Source organism: Notolepis coatsorum (genome assembly GCF_963971535.1).
Source record: "Notolepis coatsorum genome assembly, chromosome: 10".
NCBI classification, from domain to species: Eukaryota; Metazoa; Chordata; class Actinopteri; order Aulopiformes; family Paralepididae; genus Notolepis; species Notolepis coatsorum.
In genome coordinates this window covers 109,933,861-109,958,860 of record NC_140174.1, presented here as the reverse complement: position 1 = coordinate 109,958,860, position 25,000 = coordinate 109,933,861, and the positions used below count along the sequence as shown (strand labels likewise).

The window sequence follows — 25,000 nt, the reverse complement described above, 5'->3', positions numbered from 1 at the left end:
ACTGCAGCAAGACTGTCTGCTCCACACAGACTGCAGCAAGACTCTGCTCCACACAGACTGCAGCAAGGCTGTCTGCTCCACACTGACTGCAGCAAGACTGTCTGCTCCACACAGACTGCAGCAAGACTCTGCTCCACACAGACTGCAGCAAGGCTGTCTGCTCCACACTGACTGCAGCAAGACTGTCTGCTCCACACAGACTGCAGCAAGGCTGTCTGCTCCACACTGACTGCAGCAAGACTCTGCTCCACACAGACTGCAGCAAGGCTGTCTGCTCCACACAGACTGCAGCAAGACTGTCTGCTCCACACAGACTGCAGCAAGACTGTCTGCTCCACACTGCATGGACGCCTCCACAGCCTCCAGGGCAGATAATCCCTCTGTGTGGAGGCGGTATGGACAGATAATCCCTCTGTGTGGAGGCTGTGTGGACACAGATAATCCCTCTGTGTGGAGGCTGTATGGACACAGATAATCCCTCTGTGTGGAGGCTGTATGGACACAGATAATCCCTCTGTGTGGAGGCTGTGTGGACACAGATAATCCCTCTGTGTGGAGGCTGTATGACAGATAATCCCTCTGTGTGGAGGCTGTATGACAGATAATCCCTCTGTGTGGAGGCTGTATGGGCAGATAATCCCTCTGTGTGGAGACTGTATGGACACAGATAATCTCTCTGTGTGGAGGCTGTATGGGCAGATAATCCCTCTGTGTGGAGACTGTATGGACACAGATAATCTCTCTGTGTGGAGGCTGTATGGACACAGATAATCTCTCTGTGTGGAGGCTGTATGACAGATAATCCCTCTGTGTGGAGGCTGTATGGACACAGATAATCCCTCTGTGTGGAGGCTGTATGGACACAGATAATCCCTCTGTGTGGAGGCTGTATGACAGATAATCCCTCTGTGTGGAGGCTGTATGACAGATAATCCCTCTGTGTGGAGGCTGTATGACAGATAATCCCTCTGTGTGGAGGCTGTATGACAGATAATCCCTCTGTGTGGAGGCTGTATGACAGATAATCCCTCTGTGTGGAGGCTGTATGGACACAGATAATCCCTCTGTGTGGAGGCTGTATGGACACAGATAATCCCTCTGTGTGGAGGCTGTATGGACACAGATAATCCCTCTGTGTGGAGGCTGTATGGACACAGATAATCCCTCTGTGTGGAGGCTGTGTGGACACAGATAATCCCTCTGTGTGGAGGCTGTATGGACACAGATAATCCCTCTGTGTGGAGGCTGTATGACAGATAATCCCTCTGTGTGGAGGCTGTATGACAGATAATCCCTCTGTGTGGAGGCTGTGTGGACACAGATAATCCCTACTACAGTGAACTGAATAGAACATGAAACATTTTCAATTCATATTATCCTCATTCGTGTTTTGATTTCAACCAATTTGACACCTCATTGATGTGGCTTTAGTTATGCTGTCCGGGGAGATGGTGTACCGTTTGTAATCTTTACGTATACTTCCTTTTAAAGGCGAATCACAGTGAGATTTACATGTTGTTCTTTAAGTGGGTCGCACGGAGGCAAGGAAACCGCACGCAAAACAATTTCCAGTTAGAAAATAAATAAACAAATGAAACACACGCAGAACAGCATAACTGCATAAGCATAAAATATTCATGATGAAACAAACTAAATTCACTCCAGAGTCAACGGCTCTTTCAATTAGTTCTTTAAATAGAGCTCTGGAGCTGAAACATAAAACCGTTATAAGTAATAATGACCTTTCATTTGATCATGTTTGATGCATTAGCATACTTATTATATTTTAACTAGGGATGTTCGATATTGGCTTTTTTACCGATACCCGATATACCGATATTGTCCAACTCTTAATTTCCGATACCGATATCAACCGATACCGATATATGCGGGGTTTCCCCCACAAAAAAACTGAATAATATCAGGTAATTAACATTAGATATCTCTTGTCGTGGAATTAACACTAACTAATTAACATTATGCATACTTTTTACAATAAATAAAATAAGAATTTGTTCTTACTTGCTTGCCTGGGTAAATAAAGGTTAAATAAATGTAAAAAAAAATATATATATATATATATATTTTTTTTAACTGATACCGATCATTTCCGATATTACATTTTAATGCCAATATCGGCCGAAAATATCGCTAGGCCGATAATATCGGACATCCTTAATTTTAACAGTTTTTATATTATATGATTCTTTGTTTTTTCGTTTTGTTATAGTTATATATCAACCTCACTCTTTTCAACTCTCACTCTTTTCAACTATCTCACTCTTTTCGACTATCTCACTCTTTTCTACTTGCCCTCTTTTGTGACACAGTTTGGAGGTCATGCTTCAGACCTGGAGACGTGTTTATTCTCCAAACACAGTGGGTCTCATTTACCAGACAATGTGAAGACAAAAGATCAGCATTTTTTTTGTCCTAGCTCCACTTAAGAAATTTTCGGGCTGATTTTTGGGATGTTCTCTGTGTCGGTTCATTGTCTCTGTTACTCGTTGTTGCACGTTCCATGTTTCGTTCCTTATTTCAAGTAAGTGTTTCCCGTGTCAGATGTTCTGATTTGTATTTAGAGTTAGTTATTGTGTTTCCCCCCCCTCTTCCAGTTTTTACTGAGAGGTTTTGTTTTTGTTATTCGTTGTTTTGTACCCTTGTTCTGTTTTGTTATTTATGTTTATTAAAAACCCTTGGACTCGCTACCCGCCTTCGTCTTGTCTGCTCCTGGGTCCCATCCCACCACACCATACCGTGACAAGTGGAGCTGTTATTATCACTACTTATCTCTAAGTTTAAAGGACCTTGATACTTCTGCTTCCCTACGCATCAGAATATCCTCCCTTTCCCTCCACTTAACGTATCCAGTTACTCTGAAGGAAAAGGTTTGGAAACACGTGAGGGGTTTGTACAAAGGTTTTGGCTTTGAGCCACTTGTCTCTGAGAGGAAGACAGCCAGTCAGAATACATCAACAACATCCTCCACTTAGTCCACAGAGGTTAGACTCTTCAGAGTACTGAGAGGACATCGCACGAAGAGGAAGAATATGACGTTATCGTCTCTTGCATGTCCCTCCAGGGTAGCATTTCGTCAGGAGACATAGGACAGGGTTAGTGAGCGGTTTTGAGGTTCAGTGCCTTGCTCAAGGGAACTGTGGTATTGCTGGTTGGCACCGTAGACACTGGTATTTGTTCATTTTTAAGGACCTTATTGGTAAGCTACCTCCTTATACTACATCATTATTGGTAAGCTACCTCCTTATACTACATCATTATTGGTAAGCTACCTCCTTATACTACACCATTATTGGTAAGCTACCTCCTTATACTACATCATTATTGGTAAGCTACCTCCTTATACTACATCATTATTGGTAAGCTACCGCCGTATACTACATCATTATTGGAATGGAATGTTGGAACCTATGGAACCCGTTCTAGTGACTGGCTGGTCCTTAAGGTCTCCAGAGTTTGCTCAGAACAGGGTAAATCTGCATTTAGCTATGATGCCTTTAGCTCATGGAATGAACTCCAACAGTCCTTAAAGCTTGATATTCTCCCCTCTGTTGAGTTTAAAACCTTGATCTGCAACCTTTGTCAATCAAGTACGCGTTTTAATTGATTTGTTATCCTTGCTCTCTGCCTCCTCTTGTTATTATGATCGTATACAGATGCAGCCATTAGTTTTCCTAACCATTTGGCTGTGACGAGCACACGGTGGTCTCACGGCATGGGAATTAATTAGGAAACCAGGTTGCTGTTCTGTTCTGCTGTATGATTTTATTACTTTTTCTTTCACTTATTCCTGTATGTACACTCGACGTGACTGTAAATGAGGGAAACCTCATTTGAAATCATAATTTTGATTTGAAAACATTTATGCAGCCATGAGGTCAAAGCTACATCAAGATGGCCTTGGCTTTCTTTCTTCAAAGGGAATTGAGCTCAGATCCACATAAAGAAAGCATACATACACACACACACACACACACACACACACACACACACACACACACACACACACACACACACACACACACACACACACACACACACACACACACACACACACACACTATCAATACAGACACACAAACCACGCACAAACGTGACTACATACACACACACACACACAGAAAATCAATAGACCCACACACACACATACACACACACACACAAACATTCACAACATCTACCATACCACACACACAAAAAAACAGTACACACACACACGCGCGCGCACACACATACACAGACACACATAGGCATGTACACACATATCCACACTGTGTGTGTGTGTGTGTGTGTGTGTGTGTGTGTGTGTGTGTGTGTGTGTGTGTGTGTGTGTGTGTGTGTGTGGTGGGGGGGGGGGGGGTCCTACCTGCACATGTGCGTCCCTCAGGGTAGTATCCGTGCGGACAGAGGGACAGACAGTGTCCGTTCAGCAGGAGGGCCTTGGGGTCCCGGCAGCTCTCGCAGTGGTCCGTCGTAGCGGAACAAGACAGACAGTCCCCGAGGCACTGGGCTGTGAGGAGACAAGAGACAAGAGCGTACGTTGGACCAGAGATCACTGGGCTGCAAGGAGACAAGAGGTTAGACCAGAGATCACTGGGCTGCAAGGAGACAAGAGGTTAGACCAGAGATCATGGCACGATACTGGCTCTACTGGTGATGAGTGTCTAAATATATTCCACCTCATTGTGACCAGTAGACTGTAACACTGTGTCTTTTAAAAAAAGTGTTTTTGGAGAAATAATATAGTTGTATAAATATTTCAAGACATGGTTGGGCTGGTAGCTGACCAGTGGCCATTTTGGTAAGCTAAAGGAGGGCGGGAAACACTTCTAAAAAAAACTCTAGCTGTTTGTCACAAAGTGCACAATTCCCACAAAATGGGTCTTCTAAGCCTCTGGACTAATATAGCCTTTTTTTTTTATTAAACCATTATTACACTTTGACATTTAGGTTTTATGGACAGTTTCATTTAATACTTTTGGACCAGCGATTAACCTCATTAGTGGAGGCAGAGAAGTTTAAATATGCAAGACTGCACACACATAGACACACGCACATACGCACAGGCGCACACGCACACACACACGCACGCACATGCACACACTTACACACAACACTTACAACCAGGACTTCTAATGAATATTTCATCTCTAAGATGTCAGTGTTAGTAAGTTAGGAGACATCTCAGTCTGACAGTATATGAATAATGCCACCATCACGTCATACATAAACACACACACAGTTAACTAAAAGTTACAAATGGCAGATTTTCCACTCAGCACCGTAGGACGTTCACTTTGTCACTGGCGGAAAAAAAGTGAATCATGATTTGTCCCCCTTCCCGCCTCGCCCCCTCCCCTTCCACCACTCGAATGAAACACAAAACGGTCTCTGGAATAAAAAGCGAGAGGCGTCATCAGGACTGTGGTCGACTGCATCATCATGTGCTCTATTTGTTGTTGTCTCTGTATTGACTAAATAATACAGGCTTCACAGCTGCTGCTAAATAAGAGAGGTTTGCCTCACTCTGTGCCTTGTTAGAGAGAGAGAGAGAGAGAGAGAGAGAGAGAGAGAGAGAGAGAGAGAGAGAGAGAGAGAGAGAGAGAGAGAGAGAGAGAGAGAGCGAGAGAGAGAGAGAGAGAGAGACACACAGAGAGAGGGAGGGAGAGAGAGGGAGAGAGAGGGAGAGAGAGGGAGAGAGGCTCAGAGATAACAAGAACAGAGGGAGAGGCTGATTGGAATGGTGAGAATGAGGGTAGGGGATATATATATATAGAGAGAGAATGAGAGACAGAAGCAGGGAGCGAGACGGGCCAGCAGAGCGAGAAATAGATGAGGAAATTGAGATGCTTTGTATGTTCTGGGCTGTTGGGAACTTTATTGGCCAGTAAGAATATCAGTCAAGTGCCCATTACATTAATAGAGAGAGAGAGGGAGAGAGAGAGAGAGAGAGACACACACACCTTTCTATAGAGACCTTTCTTTCAAAGCAAAGCAATGTGTTCTTTAGATTCTTGTTAACAGAAAATCGTACAGCTATAATAATGCTATATATACTGTAGAATTATTCTTACCACATATATATATCCACATCTGTCTGTACATACCTGCATATAATAATTAATTATTATTATTATTCTTTTTTTAAATAATTTTAATCTGTAGATACTATATCTACATCTGTACATATCCCTTACTTACTCTTACTAGTTACGCTGCTGGCCAGTATGACTTACTACAATAGTGTCTTTATACCTGTATCACTGTACATATTAATACTACAACTCCGTACATACATCTGATTAGCACTATTACTCAGTAGTACTAATTTATATACTTTATACTCAGTTTAATCACCTTTACATTGTATATTACTATTGCACTTTACTGTTTCATTTGCACTCTCGTTAGAAGCCAAACTTCTTTTCATTGTACTGTACTTGTGCAACAAATATTACAAGTACAAACATATTTGCACAACAAATATTAAAGGCCAACTTGCAGGTTAAACCCTACTCTGCAATTATGGGTAGTTTACATCATTGGTATCTAATTTAATTATAAATTTTTTTCCATTTGACGCCGGAAATGCCACTCAGAAAGGGTTAAAAAGGTCCACACACGAATAACATGCACGGAGCAAGTCAAAAAGCTTATCAGACGCTAGCACGGCCGTGACATCACTTCAGGCAACTTATGCCTTATGCCCGTCCGGGTCATAGTACTACTGGCTATATGGCGCTGGCTAACGTTAGCATTATGTCTACTGTCGTGAACCATTTGAGATCGGGGCATGTAGAGGAGTTTGGGGAACGAGTAAAATCATGTGCAGGTCCTCTTCTCAGACCTGTGGGGCAAAGCACTGCACACGCATCATGCAAGCTACACGTCGCTGCATGTTGATCAATAAGTCCATAAGTTCCCTGGCAGAATACTTGTGAGGACAAAGGTATACAAAGAGGAGAGAACCATTTTAAATCGGGCATTCATGCCGGCTAACAAGCTAGACATCGCGGTATGTTGTTAGCACAATAGCTACCAAGCTAAGTTACGTTAGCTTCTAACGTTGTATACACAATATGTACAACGACACAATGATTTACATTATTACAAATATGGTAACGTGGTTGTGGCTTTTACAAATAGTGGTTAGCTTTAGAGATGAATGGCTATGATCACGGAGCAATAGTGTTAGGTGAAACAGATACATTTTCATTCATCACTCCTCGGCTAGTAGTAGCAAGGCTCTCTGCTTCCTGCCACTACCTGCCTGTGACTCTCAGAGCCCCTCGCTGCCCTGCACCTGACGTGACGTCAGCATTAAGATGACACACGCACGTTATTGATCCATGGATTAAAATATGCATGTGCGTGGAGCTTGTGGTTTGGTCGACAAAATGTTTGATAAAAACGCTAAAACTGGGTCAATTTCGATAAAAGAATTGTCCCTCTTCATGAAAGTCAGCGTTGGCCTAGTCACATTGTTTATTGAACAAAAATACAACCTGCAAGTTGGCCTTTAATCTAATCGCACACAAATCAACCCAGGAACCAAAATAAATCAATAAATGATATCCAATGACCTGCCACCTGCCCGGGCCAGGCTTCAGGGCGACACCCATTCATTTTCATCAATTGTTTTTCATCAAAAAGTGAAGAGGTTGATAATGAGCTCAGTGATGTGATAACAGGCTGCTCCATTTGTTCACCTGTCACCTGAGTCCACTGGATACAAGTGAGGTGAAGTGAATAAAAGCCAAAAGACACACGCACACACACACGCACACGCACACACACACACACACACGCACACACACACACACTTGCAGTAATGGCTGTGTATTTGCACAAACACACATGGAAATAATGCAGGCACACATGTACACAGAACTACGCAGTTAATCTGTTCATCATTCAGGCATAAATAATCATTAGTATGCATGTGTGCGCACACACACACACACACAGACACACACACACACACGTACACACACACACGTACACACACACACACGTACACACACACACACACAAACTACTACCCACCCACCACACTCAGAGCCCTCAGGGCCTCTAGAGAACAGAGAATAAATTAGGCTCATTTTATATTGTAAATAACATAAACACACACACACACACACACACACACACAAACACATACAAGCACACATACACAACACACACACACACACACACACACACCTACACACACACACACACACACACACACACACACACACACACAGGAGAGACCTACCTCTGTGTCTCTAACAGGAGAGACCTGCCTCTGTGTCTCTAAGGCCATGGTTAGACTAGTGTATTTGTGGCGTTTTTTTTTATACGTTTTTGAATACGTTTCATGTCCCTATTACACAGAAATGCGTTTTTTGGCGTTTTTTTGTGGATACGGCTGAAACGCAAAATTGTGTTTGCGTTTTGGAGAAACGCTAAAAAACGCGCAGACAACAACGTGTAGTCTGCATGAGCCGTTGTTGCGAAAACGCCCATGCGCAGTAGATACCATCTGCGTGCCCTTCCGGTGACAGAGAGCTGTCCCAAACCAAATAGCTGCAGCTACTATGTGTTGTCAAGTTATTGTTATAAGGACCCCAGTCCAAGCTACAACAGTCTGCATTCCCTTAACAATTGTTTGTATTGAGCCGTATTGTATTGTACCCATATGCAATATGTTAAAGAAAGTTTACATCCATTCATTCTGCTAGCATTACCGATTGGCACTGCCACTGGATAACATGAGCTAGTGTTAGCTATCAAACCCTGTTAGCTCAAAGCTCCTCTTTCAACTTAACAAGCATTAAACAAAATGGCCCAGTCATCTATTCACCTTTGTTTAATACACACAGCGTTGTCTCTAATGTTATCTAACTACTGATAGCTCCCGATATCATCAGTTTGGTGCTGGCTAAGTAGCGTGAGCTAACGTTAGCTTCTAGCCACAATGCTATACTGTTATAATGGCAAATTCCATTGACGTTAGCATGCAGCTAACAATGCTACCAATCGTTTTTTAGACTAAACTATCCGCTCTTGGTGGTCACTTGTGTTGATGTTAGTTTTGTTTCATCAACAAATGACAGGCAGAACACACAGTGAATGTATCCGTTTTGTTTATTGCACTTTTATTAGGCTTTGCTGAAAAAGAATTGCTGCATTGAGTAAATAGGCAAGATGGTGGCGCGGCATAGGCGCCTGCCTTATTGACATTTTCTTTGCTGGAGCTTCCAGGAAGTGTATTGGCACATTCAGTTCTGATTGGTTGAAATTGCCTTCATGTTTGCCACCTACTGCCACCTACTGCTTTGGCAGTGTACTACATCAGTGTGCTCGGGTGACAAAAACGAAAAAAAAAACGAAAGTGTGACTCGAGGCGCACGACGTCGCGGCGAAACGCATATGACAATGATACGAAAATGAAACGAAAGGTGTAACCGCACCCTAACAGGAGAGACCTGCCTCTGTGTCTCTTTAAAAAAAAATGATCTGCTCCTATGTTTTGTTTATTTTATTTTATTCATTTTAAATGTTTTTATTAGAGCTGGGCCGTTAACGTGCTGCGTTAACGCGAGACTATTATCGCGCGATAATATAATTGACGCCATTAATCTATTTCTCAAAGTTGGGTCTGAGACATTAGCTGATGTATACCTGGTCGAACTACTCTGTGTGGGGGGGGGGGGGGAGGGGAGGGGCGTGAACACGTCCGAGCGGGGCATGCGTGAAAATAATTACCATATCAAAACAACAGGTGCATGACAATGGAGGACGCTGTGAGCAGTGTGAAGCCGGGTTTGCTTCAGGGCTATTTCATTTACAAAAAGCTTCCCGATGGTAACCTCGACAAGACCAAGGTGATTTGCACTTTGTGCAAAGCTCAAATGACTTACTGTAGGAGTTCCTCGAGTCTCAAATATCACCTGAGCAAAAAGCATCAAATTGCTGTTAGCAAGGAAGGTGCCGCCGGACCAATCACTGCTGCACCGGGGACAAGTGTTCGTCAAACTACACTGTTTGAGTGCAACCGAGGCAAGCCCATCAGCACAGTTAACTAACCTCCTAGCCCAGTGGATTGCAATCAATTGCCGGCCTATCAGCGTGGTTGAAGATGATGGACTCGAGCTTCTTCTCCGGGCGGCGACAGGCGACCCGTGTTACAAGCTACCTGCGAGGCGAACTATCATGAGGAGAATCCATGACCAACACGCCACAGAGAAAGCTGTGAAAGATGACAAGTTGGCCGCGGCGGCGTGTGTAGCACTGACTGGGGACCATTGGACATCTGTCAGCAACGATAACTACCTAGGCGTTACTGTACACGTCATCGATGCCAGCTGGGAACTTCACTCGTTCGCCTTGGGTACGTTTATGTAATTTAATTTATTTAATTTACCACGGTTAAGTTGGTTTCAGGCTGGATACCCAGCCATCCAACCATAGCATATAACCATCCAACTGGCTGAATATTCATTCCAACCTGAAACCAACCCACCGCGGCATGTAATATTAAATAACATTTTAAACATCAGTTTGCACGTACCACACTTTACTGTACTGTTCTGTACTGGTAATATTATTTATTTGTGTTAACTTCTGAATAAAACAATTTATTAAACACAAGTATATCTTATTGAACATTATTTTGATATTTCATTACCAATTATCATAGCAAAACAGCTTTTTCAAACAGTGTGTAATGCATTTTGGAAACGGGAGATGGGCTCATGGTGTAATGGGCCACCTGGCCTGAGAAACATAAGGAGGAAAGAAAAAGTAAGGACTTACTTCTGGTCATTATTTGGGTAGAACACACATATTTTGAATGCCTTCGGCAGATTTTTTTTGAGCCATTTTAATCTAGATTAATCTAGATTAACTCCAGGATTGCAGATAGATTAATCTAGATTTAAAAAAAGTATCTATGCCCACCTCTAGTTTTTATGTTTTAAACCTTTTTATTCTTATCTTTTTATTTTGATTAATTTGAATGTTTTCTTGTTTTAAACCTTTTTATTCTATTTTTAATTTTGTTTTCCTTCTGCTGTGAAGCACCTTGAGAGCTGACTGAGTTTAAAGTGTGCTATATAAATGAAATCTATTATTATATTATTATAACAGGAGAGACCTGCTTCTGTGTTTCTTAAAGGAAAACTCAAACATTTTGGGAAATTAGCTTATTTGCCATCTACCCTGGAGTTAGACAAGAAGATGCATACCTTTGTTCTTCTCTGTGCGCGCAGTAGGAGTTAGTGCACTGCAACCTTGCCCAGGCCCGACGGGGCCCGGCCCGGCCCGGCGGGTTCGGGCTGGGTAGGGCTTTTTTTTTAATAAATAATTCGGGCTCGGCCGGGCCCGGGCACCGCAGTTTTAATTTTTTTTTAATTTTTTTATTGCGTTTTTTTTTTATTTAAATTTTTTCATATAACTAGGGTTATAGGATAACTTTCGTTTTCTCTTTTGCGCCAAGCTGTCATCAGAGAAACATTTGGATGTAATTACCGCAGCGCGCAGGGAGAACTCAGGCCGGGGACAACTCGATTGGTTGTGTTGGAATATAGCCAGTTGGCGAACGTTTTATTTGTACTTGGATGTATGTAGTATGTAGTATGTAGGATGTATGTAGCCGGTGTTCTGCAAAATTCTACTCTTCCTCGAATTCTGCTGCCAGCGCTCCTGTGCTTTTGTTAACGTTGTTCAACGCGTTGCTGACGTCGTGGTGAGTGATGTTTATTATTTGCTGGGTCGCTACCTGTTTTGTTGTGCTTTTCATGTTGCTCTGCTCGAAATCTGATGTCTGTTTTAGTGACTGAGTAGGCTATTGTGTGTCGTGTGTGTGTGTGTGTCAAAGAAGATTCTATAGCCTTCAATACGTTTTACGAGGCTGCTCTATAAGCGAGCACTGGGAGGGAGGCATAAATGCTTCTTAGTTTTCAGCGTGATATGCGTTATTTAGGCAGACCTATTGGACATTTTCGTTTTTGTTTATTTATTAAGTTAATATATAAAGTGTTTAGAATATTTAAAACAAATACAAAAAAAATTATATTTTAATAATAATAATAATAATTTTTTTTCGGGTTTTCACGCCGGCTAGGGCTTAAAATATTATTTACAGTCGGGCTTATTTTCGGGCAGGGCCTGAAGTTCACGGGCTCGGGCAGGGCTCGGGCTTTATTTCAAGGCCCTTGCAGACCACTAGTAGGAGTAGGAAGACGTGCACCGTTAGCCTAGCTTAGCGTCAGTCACTGGAAGTAGGTTCCTCCATTAGCCTAGTTCCCAACGTCTTCCTACTCCTACTGCATGCACAGAGAAGAAAAAAGGTATGCATCTTCTTGTCTAACTCCAGGGTAGATGGCAAATAAGCTAATTTCCCAAAATGTTGGCGTTTTCCTTTAACAGGAGATACCTGCCTCTGTCCGTCTGCAACACTACTATCACCAACATCTAAGAAGGGAGATCCCCCCTTGAACGGCCCTTCTAAGGTTTCTCTCCTCCACACTACCTGTGGAGCTTTTTTCCCTATTGTTAGGTTTTAGTGAGTTTTTCCTTACCTTCGCGTGGGGTATGTCTGGGAGTGCTTGCATTCTTTCATTTATTTGCATTCATCTAAAAATGTTTGCACCTTATGGTGTTCTTGTTCTGTTCTTGACTTATTGTTATGTTTTCTTCTTGACTTGTTTAAAGAAGACCTGTACGGCCCATGGGGACATTAACGTGTGTTGTCGGGCCCTATAAATAAATTTGATTTGATTTGATTTGATTTATCTCTTAGAATTATTATCTTATGTCATCAATTTTTTTTTATCAAAACAACTATTTTAGGCTGTGAAGCAAAAGTGTAGAAGATACATCTTTGAATAGTAAAGACTGTTAAACAGCCGGTTCCTCCGAGGACAGTTTGTTATTATTCGGGATTAAGATGTAGTTTCACTTCTCCTGAGTCCAGGAGATCAACATGAACAACCAGGGCCTGTGGGCCCAAACCAGGGCCTGTGGGCCCAAACCAGGGCCTGTGGGCCCAAACCTGAGTCCAGGAGATCAACATGAACAACCAGGGCCTGTGGGCCCAAACCTGAGTCCAGGAGATCAACATGAACAACCAGGGCCTGTGGGCCCAAACCTGAGTCCAGGAGATCAACATGAACAACCAGGGCCTGTGGGCCCAAACCTGAGTCCAGGAGATCAACATGAACAACCAGGGCCTGTGGGCCCAAACCTGAGTCCAGGAGATCAACATGAACAACCAGGGCCTGTGGGCCCAAACCTGAGTCCAGGAGATCAACATGAACAACCAGGGCCTGTGGGCCCAAACCTGAGTCCAGGAGATCAACATGAACAACCAGGGCCTGTGGGCCCAAACCTGAGTCCAGGAGATCAACATGAACAACCAGGGCCTGTGGGCCCAAACCTGAGTCCAGGAGATCAACATGAACAACCAGGGCCTGTGGGCCCAAACCTGAGTCCAGGAGATCAACATGAACAACCAGGGCCTGTGGGCCCAAACCTGAGTCCAGGAGATCAACATGAACAACCAGGGCCTGTGGGCCCAAACCTGAGTCCAGGAGATCAACATGAACAACCAGGGCCTGTGGGCCCAAACCTGAGTCCAGGAGATCAACATGAACAACCAGGGCCTGTGGGCCCAAACCTGAGTCCAGGAGATCAACATGAACAACCAGGGCCTGTGGGCCCAAACATTTTATGTCTGTTGAAAAGTAAAAAGGGAGGAAAGAAAGGTGTATTTTTTAAGCGGAACCTTCATCTTCCTTCAGAAAAGCACCAAATAGCTTTCTAATCATAAGAACTGGGTGAGTGCTGTGTGTTCCCTTCAAATGTCTCCCCCGAAACAAACGAGGGCGCCCTTTCACTACCACACACTACCAAACGGTTAACCCTTTCACTGTGACGATACAGAAGGTTAACCCTTTCACTGCCACATGACAAAGGGTTAACCCTTTCACTGCCACACTACAGAAGGTTAACCCTTTCACTGCCCCACTACAGAAGGTTAACCTTTCACTACCACACTACAGACGGTCTGTAGTGTGGTAGTGAAAGGTTAACCTTCTGTAGTGTGGTATTGAAAGGTTAACCTTCTGTAGTGTGGCAGTGAAATGGTTAACCTTCTGTAGTGTGGTAGTGAAAGGTTAACCTTCTGTAGTGTGGTAGTGAAATGGTTAACCTTCTGTAGTGTGGCAGTGAAATGGTTAACCTTCTGTAGTGTGGTAGTGAAAGGTTAACCTTCTGTAGTGTGGTAGTGAAATGGTTAACCTTCTGTAGTGTGGTAGTGAAATGGTTAACCTTCTGTAGTGTGGTAGTGAAAGGTTAACCTTCTGTAGTGTGGTAGTGAAAGGGTTAAAAGGCATTGGGTTTGAAAAGCGCTGGGACTGGTTCTGCATGCGGAGCGTCTTCTGAGCCCGACGTGGTGAAGACAGACGTACCGTGGAGACACTCTGGGCAGCAGTGTCCCTGACGCGGGACCTCCAGCGTCCCCAGAGGACAGGTGGGACAGGAGAGCAGGTAACACGTCACGCGGGAGTCACGGCACTCACACTCCCTGCAGGCACCGTCCGTCCAGCGCTCCAGGTTCTAGAGAGAGAGGGGGGAGGGGAGAGGAGGGGAGGGGGAGGGGGAGAGGGGGGATGGTGAGAGAGAGGGGAGGGGGAGAGGGAGGGGGAGAGGGGAGAGAGAGAGGGGAGGGGGAGAGGGAGGGGGAAAGAGGGGGAAGGGGTGAGAGAGAGAGGGAGAGAGAGACAGAGAGTGAGAGAGACAGAGATAGAGGGGGAGGTGGAGGGAGAGAGAGAGAGAGGGAGAGAGAGAGATAGAGGGGGAGGTGGAGAGAGAGAGAGAGGGAGAGGGTGTGAGAGAGATAGAGAGAGAGAGGGGGGGAGAGAGAGATGGAGGGGTAGGGAGAGAGAGAGAGAGAGAGAGGGTGAGAGAGAGAGAGAGGGAGAGAGAAATATGGAGAGAGAGAGGGAGATAGAGAGATAACGAGATATAGGGAGAGAGAGAGAGAACGTGTGAAGATCCACTTCAGATGTATTTTAAACCCTTCAAAATTGTCTACATTTAATAACAATTTATATTAATGTTTTTTTATGTCAGATTGTTCAGTAAACTAGAAAACCCAGAACCCAGAACCCACGGCCCGCTACTCACTGATCTGCGGTGCTGGACTTTTCCAATAGACTGAAGACCCTGAATGGGAAACAAAAATAAAATGAATCTACTTCAATGGCGTCAGCCAGGGTGGTTGAACTGGGGCAGTAGAGGGGAGGGTGGTTGAACTGGGGCAGTAGGGGGTGGTAGGGTGGAGGAGGGTGGTTGAACTGGGGCAGTAGGGGGTGGTAGGGTGGAGGAGGGTGGTTGAACTGGGGCAGTAGGGGGTGGTAGGATGGAGGAGGGTGGTTGAACTGGGGCAGTAGGGGGTGGTAGGATGAGGAGGGTGGTTGAACTGGGGCAGTAGGGGGTGGTTGAACTGGGGCAGTAGGGGGTGGTAGGATGAGGAGGATGGTTGAACTGGGGCAGTAGGGGGTGGTAGGATGAGGAGGGTGGTTGAACTGGGGCAGTAGGGGGTGGTTGAACTGGGGCAGTAGGGGGTGGTAGGATGAGGAGGGTGGTTGAACTGGGGCAGTAGAGGGTGGTAGGATGAGGAGGGTGGTTGAACTGGGGCAGTAGGGGGTGGTAGGATGAGGAGGGTGGTTGAACTGGGGCAGTAGAGGGTGGTAGGATGAGGAGGGTGGTTGAACTGGGGCAGTAGGGGGGAGGGTGGTTGAACTGGGGCAGTAGGGGGTGGTAGGGTGGAGGAGGGTGGTTGAACTGGGGCAGTAGGGGGTGGTAGGGTGGAGGAGGGTGGTTGAACTGGGGCAGTAGGGGGTGGTAGGATGGAGGAGGGTGGTTGAACTGGGGCAGTAGGGGGTGGTTGAACTGGGGCAGTAGGGGGTGGTAGGATGAGGAGGATGGTTGAACTGGGGCAGTAGGGGGTGGTAGGATGAGGAGGGTGGTTGAACTGGGGCAGTAGGGGGTGGTTGAACTGGGGCAGTAGGGGGTGGTAGGATGAGGAGGGTGGTTGAACTGGGGCAGTAGAGGGTGGTAGGATGAGGAGGGTGGTTGAACTGGGGCAGTAGGGGGTGGTAGGATGAGGAGGGTGGTTGAACTGGGGTAGTAGGGGGTGGTAGGATGAGGAGGGTGGTTGAACTGGGGCAGTAGGGGGTGGTTGAACTGGGGCAGTAGGGGGTGGTAGGATGAGGAGGGTGGTTGAACTGGGGCAGTAGGGGGTGGTAGGAGGGAGGAGGGTGGTTGAACTGGGGCAGTAGGGGGTGGTAGGATGAGGAGGGTGGTTGAACTGGGGCAGTAGGGGGTGGTAGGATGAGGAGGGTGGTTGAACTGGGGCAGTAGAGGGTGGTAGGATGAGGAGGGTGGTTGAACTGGGGCAGTAGAGGGTGGTTGAACTGGGGCAGTAGAGGGTGGTAGGATGAGGAGGGTGGTTGAACTGGGGCAGTAGGGGGTGGTTGAACTGGGGCAGTAGGGGGTGGTAGGATGAGGAGGGTGGTTGAACTGGGGCAGTAGAGGGTGGTAGGATGAGGAGGGTGGTTGAACTGGGGCAGTAGGGGGTGGTAGGATGAGGAGGGTGGTTGAACTGGGGCAGTAGGGGGTGGTAGGATGAGGAGGGTGGTTGAACTGGGGCAGTAGGGGGTGGTAGGATGAGGAGGATGGTTGAACTGGGGCAGTAGAGGGTGGTAGGATGAGGAGGGTGGTTGAACTGGGGCAGTAGGGGGTGGTAGGATGAGGAGGGTGGTTGAACTGGGGCAGTAGAGGGTGGTAGGATGAGGAGGGTGGTTGAACTGGGGCAGTAGAGGGTGGTAGGAGGGAGGAGGGTGGTTGAACTGGGGCAGTAGAGGGTGGTAGGATGAGGAGGGTGGTTGAACTGGGGCAGTAGGGGGTGGTAGGGGGTTGAACTGGGGCAGTAGGGGGTGGTAGGGGTTGAACTGGGGCAGTAGAGGGTGGTAGGATGAGGAGGGTGGTTGAACTGGGGCAGTAGGGGGTGGTAGGGGTTGAACTGGGGCAGTAGGGGGTGGTAGGGGGTTGAACTGGGGCAGTAGGGGGTGGTAGGGGTTGAACTGGGGCAGTAGGGGGTAGGATGGGTGGTTGAACTGGGGCAGTAGGGGGTGGTAGGGGGGTGAACTGGGGCAGTAGGGGGTGGTAGGGGTTGAACGGGGGCAGTAGGGGGTGGTAGGTGGGTGAACTGGGGCAGTAGGGGGTGGTAGGTGGGTGAACTGGGGCAGTAGGGGGTGGTAGATGGATGAACTGGGGCAGTAGGGGGTGGTAGGTGGGTGAACTGGGGCAGTAGGGGGTGGTATATGGATGAACTGGGGCAGTAGAGGGTGGTAGGTGGTTGAACTGGGGCAGTAGGGGGTGGTAGGTGGTTGAACGGGGGCAGTAGGGGGTGGTAGGGGGTTGAACTGAGGCAGTAGGGGGTGGTAGGGGGTTGAACTGAGGCAGTAGGGGGTGGTAGGTGGTTGAACTGGGGCAGTAGGGGGTGGTAGGTGGTTGAACTGGGGCAGTAGGGGGTGGTAGAGGTTGAACTGGGGCAGTAGGGGGTGGTAGGGGTTGAACTGGGGCAGTAGGGGGTGGTAGGGGGTTGAACTGGGGCAGTAGGGGGTGGTAGTTGGTTGAACTGGGGCAGTAGGGGGTGGTAGGGGTTGAACTGGGGCAGTAGGGGGTGGTAGGGGGTTGAACTGAGGCAGTAGGGGGTGGTAGGTGGTTGAACAGGGGCAGTAGGGGGTGGTAGGTGGTTGAACTGGGGCAGTAGGGGGTGGTAGGTGGTTGAACGGGGGCAGTAGGGGGTGGTAGGTGGTTGAACTGGGGCAGTAGGGGGTGGTAGATGGTTGAACTGGGGCAGTAGGGGGTGGTAGGGGTTGAACTGGGGCAGTAGGGGGTGGTAGGTGGTTGAACTGGGGCAGTAGGGGGTGGTAGGTGGTTGAACTGGGGCAGTAGGGGGTGGTAGGTGGTTGAACGGGGGCAGTAGGGGGTGGTAGGTGGGTGAACTGGGGCAGTAGGGGGTGGTAGGTGGGTGAACTGGGGCAGTAGGGGGTGGTAGATGGATGAACTGGGGCAGTAGGGGGTGGTAGGTGGGTGAACTGGGGCAGTAGGGGGTGGTAGATGGATGAACTGGGGCAGTAGGGGGTGGTAGGTGGTTGAACTGGGGCAGTAGGGGGTGGTAGGTGGATGAACGGGGGCAGTAGGGGGTGGTAGGGGGTTGAACGGGGACAGTAGGGGGTGATAGGGGGTTGAACGGGGACAGTAGGGGGTGGTAGGTGGTTGAACTGGGGCAGTAGGGGGTGGTAGGTGGGTGAACTGGGGCAGTAGGGGGTGGTAGGTGGTTGAACAGGGGCAGTAGGGGGTGGTAGGGGGTTGAACGGGGACAGTAGGGGGTGGTAGGTGGGTGAACTGGGGCAGTAGGGGGTGGTAGGTGGTTGAACTGGGGCAGTAGGGGGTGGTAGGTGGTTGAACGGGGGCAGTAGGGGGTGGTAGGGGGTTGAACGGGGGCAGTAGGGGGTGGTAGGGGGTTGAACGGGGGCAGTAGGGGGTGGTAGGGGGTTGAACGGGGGCAGTAGGGGGTGGTAGGGGGTTGAACTACCTCTGGGAACTCCTCCTGGACGCAGGAGGCTGTCGTGGACGAACACTCGGGGCAGCACTTCCCAGGCAGGTCCACCAGCTCTTCTCCCTGACGAGAGAGACCAACAGTCCTGTTACAGTAGCTTCCCCCCTGTTTACGCTTCTGAATGCAGCGTTAGTGCCCTGCTCTACCCATTGAGCTACACAGGGAATATAACCTCTAACCCTGACAGTGTTAGTGCCTTGCTCTACCCATTGAGCTACACAGGGAATGAAACCCCCCAACCCTGGCAGTGTTAGGGGCCTTTCTCACTCACCTTTCGGTGTCGAATCAGCGCCCCCGGGGACGGGGGGGAGTGTTCTCACTCAGACGGACACACCCCTTTTGGGTGCGAAGCGGCGCTGATTCGTACTACCCCCCGCTGAACCTGGGACGCTTGAAATAGGTGGTTCTGGGTGCGCGCCAGTGACACACACAACGTCGTTACTTGCTTGAATTGTGGGCAGATAAAAACACACAGCAACAACTGGACAATACCCACTAAAACGATATTTATATCTTCTATATATCTTCGAAATATATCAGATATAAAGCCCCTGGCTTGCACATAGCAGTCACGGAAGGGGGTAAAGACTTCCCTGGCTCGCATTAAGCCTGGTAACTTTTTTTGCCATAACTATATAATAATAATAATAATAATGGATTGGATTTATATAGCGCTCTCTCTTTACTCAGAGCACTTCACAGAGTCCATTATTCGTTCATACACAGTCATACCGGTGGTGGTAAGCTACAATTGCAGCCAGACTCACGGAAGCGTGGCGAATAATCAACGCCTACGGCCCCTCCGACCACCACCAACATTCATTCACATGCATACACATTCATACGAGGCAAGTAGGTTAAGTGTCCTGCCCAAGGACACAACGGCAATGGGATGGACATGGGCTTGAGCGGAATTCGAACCACAAACCCTTCGATCATTGGACGACCCGCTCTACCCCTGAGCCACGCCGCCCCACAATATGTCTACTATACTTTCTTGTTTGAATGCATTTATTTCTATAGACCAGTGGTGCCCAACCAGTCGGCCGTGGTCGACCAGTAGATCAATGACCTGGGGACACTCCACACAGAGCACCTACTTGGGGACACTCCACACAGAGCACCTACCTGGGGACACTCCACACAGAGCACCTACCTGGGGACACTCCACACAGAGCACCTACCTGGGGACACTCCACACAGAGCACCTACCTGGGGACACTCCACACAGAGCACCTACCTGGGGACACTCCACACAGAGCACCTACCTGGGGACACTCCACACAGAGCACCTACCTGGGGACACTCCACGCGGCCACAGTCGGCCTGCTGGCAGAGGACCTGTCCTCTCTCGCAGGCGCAGAACTCACAGCCCGTCCCGTTCCACATGTCTCCGTGGAAACGCACCACGCCCTCGTAGAGACAGTTGCCCTTGGCCGGGGCGCAGTCCTCACAGCAGCGTCCAGGACGCTTCACCCGGGTCCGTCCCTGTGAGGGACATGAGAGGGGAGACGGTCAGAGGAGAGACGGTCAGAGGAGAGACGGTCAGAGAGGAGACGGTCAGAGGAGAGACGGTCAGAGGAGAGACGGTCAGAGGAGAGACGGTCAGAAGAGAGACGGTCAGAGGAGAGACGGTCAGAGGAGAGACGGTCAGAGAGGAGACGGTCAGAGGAGAGACGGTCAGAGGAGAGACGGTCAAAGGAGAGACGGTCAGAGGAGAGACGGTCAGAGGAGAGACGGTCAGAGGAGAGACGGTCAGAGGAGAGACGGTCAGAGGAGAGACGGTCAGAGGAGAGACGGTCAGAGAGGAGAGACGGTCAGAGAGGAGAGACGGTCAGAGGAGAGACGGTCAGAGGAGAGACGGTCAGAGAGGAGAGACGGTCAGAGGAGAGACGGTCAGAGGAGAGACGGTCAGAGGAGAGACGGTCAGAAGAGAGACGGTCAGAGGAGAGACGGTCAGAGGAGAGACGGTCAGAGGAGAGACGGTCAGAAGAGAGACGGTCAGAGGAGAGACGGTCAGAGGAGAGACGGTCAGAGGAGAGACGGTCAGAGGAGAGACGGTCAGAGGAGAGACGGTCAGAGAGGAGAGACGGTCAGAAGAGAGACGGTCAGAAGAGAGACGGTCAGAGGAGAGACGGTCAGAGGAGAGACGGTCAGAGGAGAGACGGTCAGAGGAGAGACGGTCAGAAGAGAGACGGTCAGAAGAGAGACGGTCAGAAGAGAGACGGTCAGAGGAGAGACGGTCAGAAGAGAGACGGTCAGAGGAGAGACGGTCAGAGGAGAGACGGTCAGAAGAGACGGTCAGAGGAGAGACGGTCAGAAGAGACGGTCAGAAGAGACGGTCAGAGGAGAGACGGTCAGAAGAGACGGTCAGAGGAGAGACGGTCAGAAGAGACGGTCAGAAGAGACGGTCAGAGGAGAGACGGTCAGAAGAGAGACGGTCAGAGGAGAGACGGTCAGAAGAGAGACGGTCAGAGGAGAGACGGTCAGAGGAGAGATGGTCAGAGGAGAGACGGTCAGAAGAGAGATTGTGTTGGCAGAATTCAGTACTGTATCTACAAAACCTTCTGTTTAATCATCTGTAATTAGCTTGGATTTTTTTGTACACGTGATCAAGAAGGTGCTGAATGAGGAAAAAAAGGATTTGATATTCTCCTTTGTTTCATTACAATGTACTCAAGCCTAGTAACAGACACAATATTTCTGACTCTGGGAATACATTCCCTGAGATCCATAGATGTCCCTAGATACCAAGAACGTGCACATGGACCTTGTAGAAGTGGAGCAAATCTTCCATTTACTTAGGTATTTTTAGGGGAATCTTCTGAAAATAGGGCTAGGGTTTAAGAGGTTAAAGACTCTCACACATCACACATGGAACTCACAGTACAGAGAAGCTCTCTCTCTCCAGGGAAAAGTGAAAAAGTTGATCTGGTGACAAGTTCTACACACAAATATGACTCTGTATACTCTGAAATAGATTGTCTTTTAATATACTTGTGCTGTTCAAGTTGGTCATGAGTAAAACTCCTATTTTTATACATAATCAGATTGTTTTTAGTAATACTGTGCATGAGCATTACACTAGAGGTTCCAGTAGTGGGCAGCTTGAAATGCCTTGTCCAAAAACCAACACTTTAAGGAGATCGTTTATTTTTAGAGCATTAACTCTTTGGAATAACCTGCCTCAAAACCTCTGCTGCATTTACAGTAGATTAACTTTTTTAAATAATCTTAAATTGTATTTAACACTGTAAAGTATTTTTAATTTTCATTTGTTTCTGTTTCTCTGCTTGCATGTAATTTTAGCCATCTTAATTGTTAGTTTCATTATGCATTGTGTGTTGAGTACTGACTTTTAATAATTTTGTTTTGCAATAATAATTGTTTTTGTATGTTTTTTTGTGTGGACCCCAGGAAGACTAGCTGGTTGCTATGGCACCAGGTAATGGGGATCCGTAATAAAATCAAATAAAATCAAAATAGTCAGAGTCACGCCTCCAAGAGGAGCTAACCCCAAACAAACAGTGGAGGGTACCTTTAATGCTTAAGTACCCAAAGACAGCAACCTCTTGAGTGTGTGTGTGTGTGTGTGTGTGTGTGTGTGTGCGCGCGCGTGCGTGTGTGTGTGTGTGCGTGAGTGTGTGTGCGTGCGTGTGTGTGTGTGTGTGTGTGTGTGTGTGTGTGTGTGTTAGAGAGAGTGTTACTGACCTTGTCACAGGTGACGGGGGGACAGGTGAGTGAGTGACAGCGAGACTGACCCCGATCACAGACACATGTGGTGCAGCTGTTCTTCTGCCACCGATCACCATGCTGTCAACACAGACACACTGATCAATAAACTGTCAACACAAACACACTGATCAATAAGCTGTCAACACAAACACACTGATCAATGAGCTGTCAACACACACACACTGATCAATAAGCTGTCAACACACACACACACACATACACACATACACACATACACACACACATACATGCATTCATATATATGTAACGGATGGTATCGTAAAGCGCAGTCATGAAGGGCTGCTGTGAGTAGCGGTGTTATGGGTTAAACTCACTCTCATCCTCAAAAAGACACATAGATACTTTACAAAGCAGTGGGTTCACTTCTTGGTGCTGTTGCACACGGTGTGGGAGACCCGGGTTCGAATCTCCCTCTGGGCATCGAAGTTTAAGGTGACGATGTCACAACCGTTACACACACACAACAAATGCATTAATTCACACACACACACACACACACACACACACACACACACACACACACACACACACACACACACACACACACACACACACACACACACACACACACACACACACACACACACACACACACACACACACACACACACACACACACACACACACACACACACACACACACACACACACACACACACACACACACACACACACACACACACACCTGGTACTCCATCCCAGCAGACAGACAGGGGTCCGGGAGACACTGAGGGCAGCAGTGACCTGGTTGAATCACCAAGTTCTCATTCTGGAGAAGAGAGAGACCATTACAATCTGTGTGTGTGTGTTATAATGTGTGTGTGTGTGTGTGTGTGTGTGTGTGTGTGTGTGTGTGTGTGTGTGTGTGTGTGTGTGTGTGTGTGTGCGTGTGTGTGGTGTGTGTGTGTCTGTGTGTGTTATAATGTGTGTGTGTGTGTGTGTGTGTGTGTGTGTGTGTGTGTGTGTGTTACTCTGTGTGTATGTTACACTGTGTGTGTGTGTGTGTGTGTGTGTGTGTTACTCTGTGTGTATGTTACACTGTGTGTGTGTGTGTGTGTGTTACTCTGTGTATATGTTACACTGTGTGTGTGTGTGTGTGTGTGTGTGTGTGTGTGTGTGTGTGTGTGTGTGTGTGTGTGTGTGGTGTGTGTGTGTTACTCTGTGTGTATGTTACACTGTGTGTGTGTGTGTGCAGCAGACTCACAGGCTGACAGGACACAGCAGGACACTCGGCCACAGAGCACTGGATCGTCCCGTCGTCACAAACACACCTGGAGCAGAGACTGACCTTCCACTCCTCCCTGTCCCGGTACAGATGCCCTCCCAGGAGCAGGACGCTGCACACACACACACAGAGACACACACACAGAGACACACACAGAGACACACACACACACACACACACCACACACACACACACACGCACGCACGCACACACACACACACCACACACACACACCACACACACACACACCACACACACACACCACGATACATTTCACTCACAATATGCAGCACGATGGGTCTTAACACATTCGGCGCCAAACCCGAGATAAGTCGTGTTAACTCGCCATGCGTTGGACGCCAGACCGAGATATTTTTTATTTGATATTTCTATTCATTATTCATCCACTGACCTCGGTGTTGCCATAGGAAAGGATTTTGAGATCGCCAAAGTGCAATACCGGCCGCATCCTGCCAGATGGCAGTGTCGCCCACCCTTTGAAACCTTATATCTAACCCTGTGTTACACTTAAATGTCTCCGGGCACTAGATTTAGACAGAGCCGAGTAAATCGCTTCATCCGAACACTTGGAAACGCATCTGGCACACTCGATCCATAAGTTGTGGCGAATTATGTCCGGGACCAGATGGACACCAATACTGGAAAATGCGATCAGACAATTGGAATATTCTTTTTGGAATACCCCCGACCACAGCTAAGGACTATCTGACATCAATTTCAGCTTGATCCAACAATGTTTTCATATCGATCCAGCTGATCAGCTTCTGTAGTGTTCAACACAAATTCCATTACTGGCCATCAAAGCATAATTCATGCATTCACGATGAAACATAATACCTATTATATACATTTTATTTGGAAATAGTAGCGTGTCCAGGTGAGCAACGCCAATGCTTATAGTAGAATACACGTAGCGCCCTCCAAACATAATGACGCAAAGTGAAAATATGTTATGGAAACATGGCACGTTAGCCACAAGGACCAGACTAATCTCTGGCGCTGAATGTGTTAAGATGACGTTGCTGGGCCAGTGTTTTATTGCAGTGGTGAATGGAAGCCTTAAAAAAACACCCAGACCGCTCCTGTGCACAGAAAGGGGTGGAGGAGGGGTGGAGCTCCTCTGTACGGTACCCACCTCCGTGTCGGACACACTTGGGGCAGCACTCTCCGTCCGGGGTGAACAAGGTCTGGTCCCGGGGGCAGCTGAGGGCGGGACAGGACCGGGGGACGCATGACACACTTCCCCGGTGCACACACACACAGAGCACTGTGACGGGCTCCACTGACTGTCATGCTGAGAG

The 25,000-nt window shown here is 47.7% G+C and overlaps 1 protein-coding gene across 1 annotated transcript in view; it reads right to left on the bottom strand.

Moving 5' to 3' along the window:
* LOC311235679 (extracellular matrix organizing protein FRAS1-like) overlaps window positions 1-24,987 on the bottom strand; it is a gene marked incomplete at its 3' end in the record, with an annotated part of 42,780 nt that extends 17,793 nt beyond the window's left edge. Inside the window, exons 1-9 of the mRNA XM_084323143.1 lie at window positions 24,835-24,987; window positions 23,658-23,790; window positions 23,139-23,222; window positions 22,409-22,510; window positions 19,994-20,185; window positions 18,674-18,760; window positions 15,193-15,231; window positions 14,475-14,622; window positions 4,385-4,528 (exon numbers count right to left, since the gene is read on the bottom strand). Coding sequence (XP_084179269.1) covers window positions 4,385-4,528; window positions 14,475-14,622; window positions 15,193-15,231; window positions 18,674-18,760; window positions 19,994-20,185; window positions 22,409-22,510; window positions 23,139-23,222; window positions 23,658-23,790; window positions 24,835-24,932 — 1,027 coding nt within the window. The 5' untranslated portion in view covers window positions 24,933-24,987. The remainder of the gene's footprint in view (window positions 1-4,384; window positions 4,529-14,474; window positions 14,623-15,192; window positions 15,232-18,673; window positions 18,761-19,993; window positions 20,186-22,408; window positions 22,511-23,138; window positions 23,223-23,657; window positions 23,791-24,834) is intronic.
* Between the last annotated feature and the right edge of the window lie 13 nt (window positions 24,988-25,000).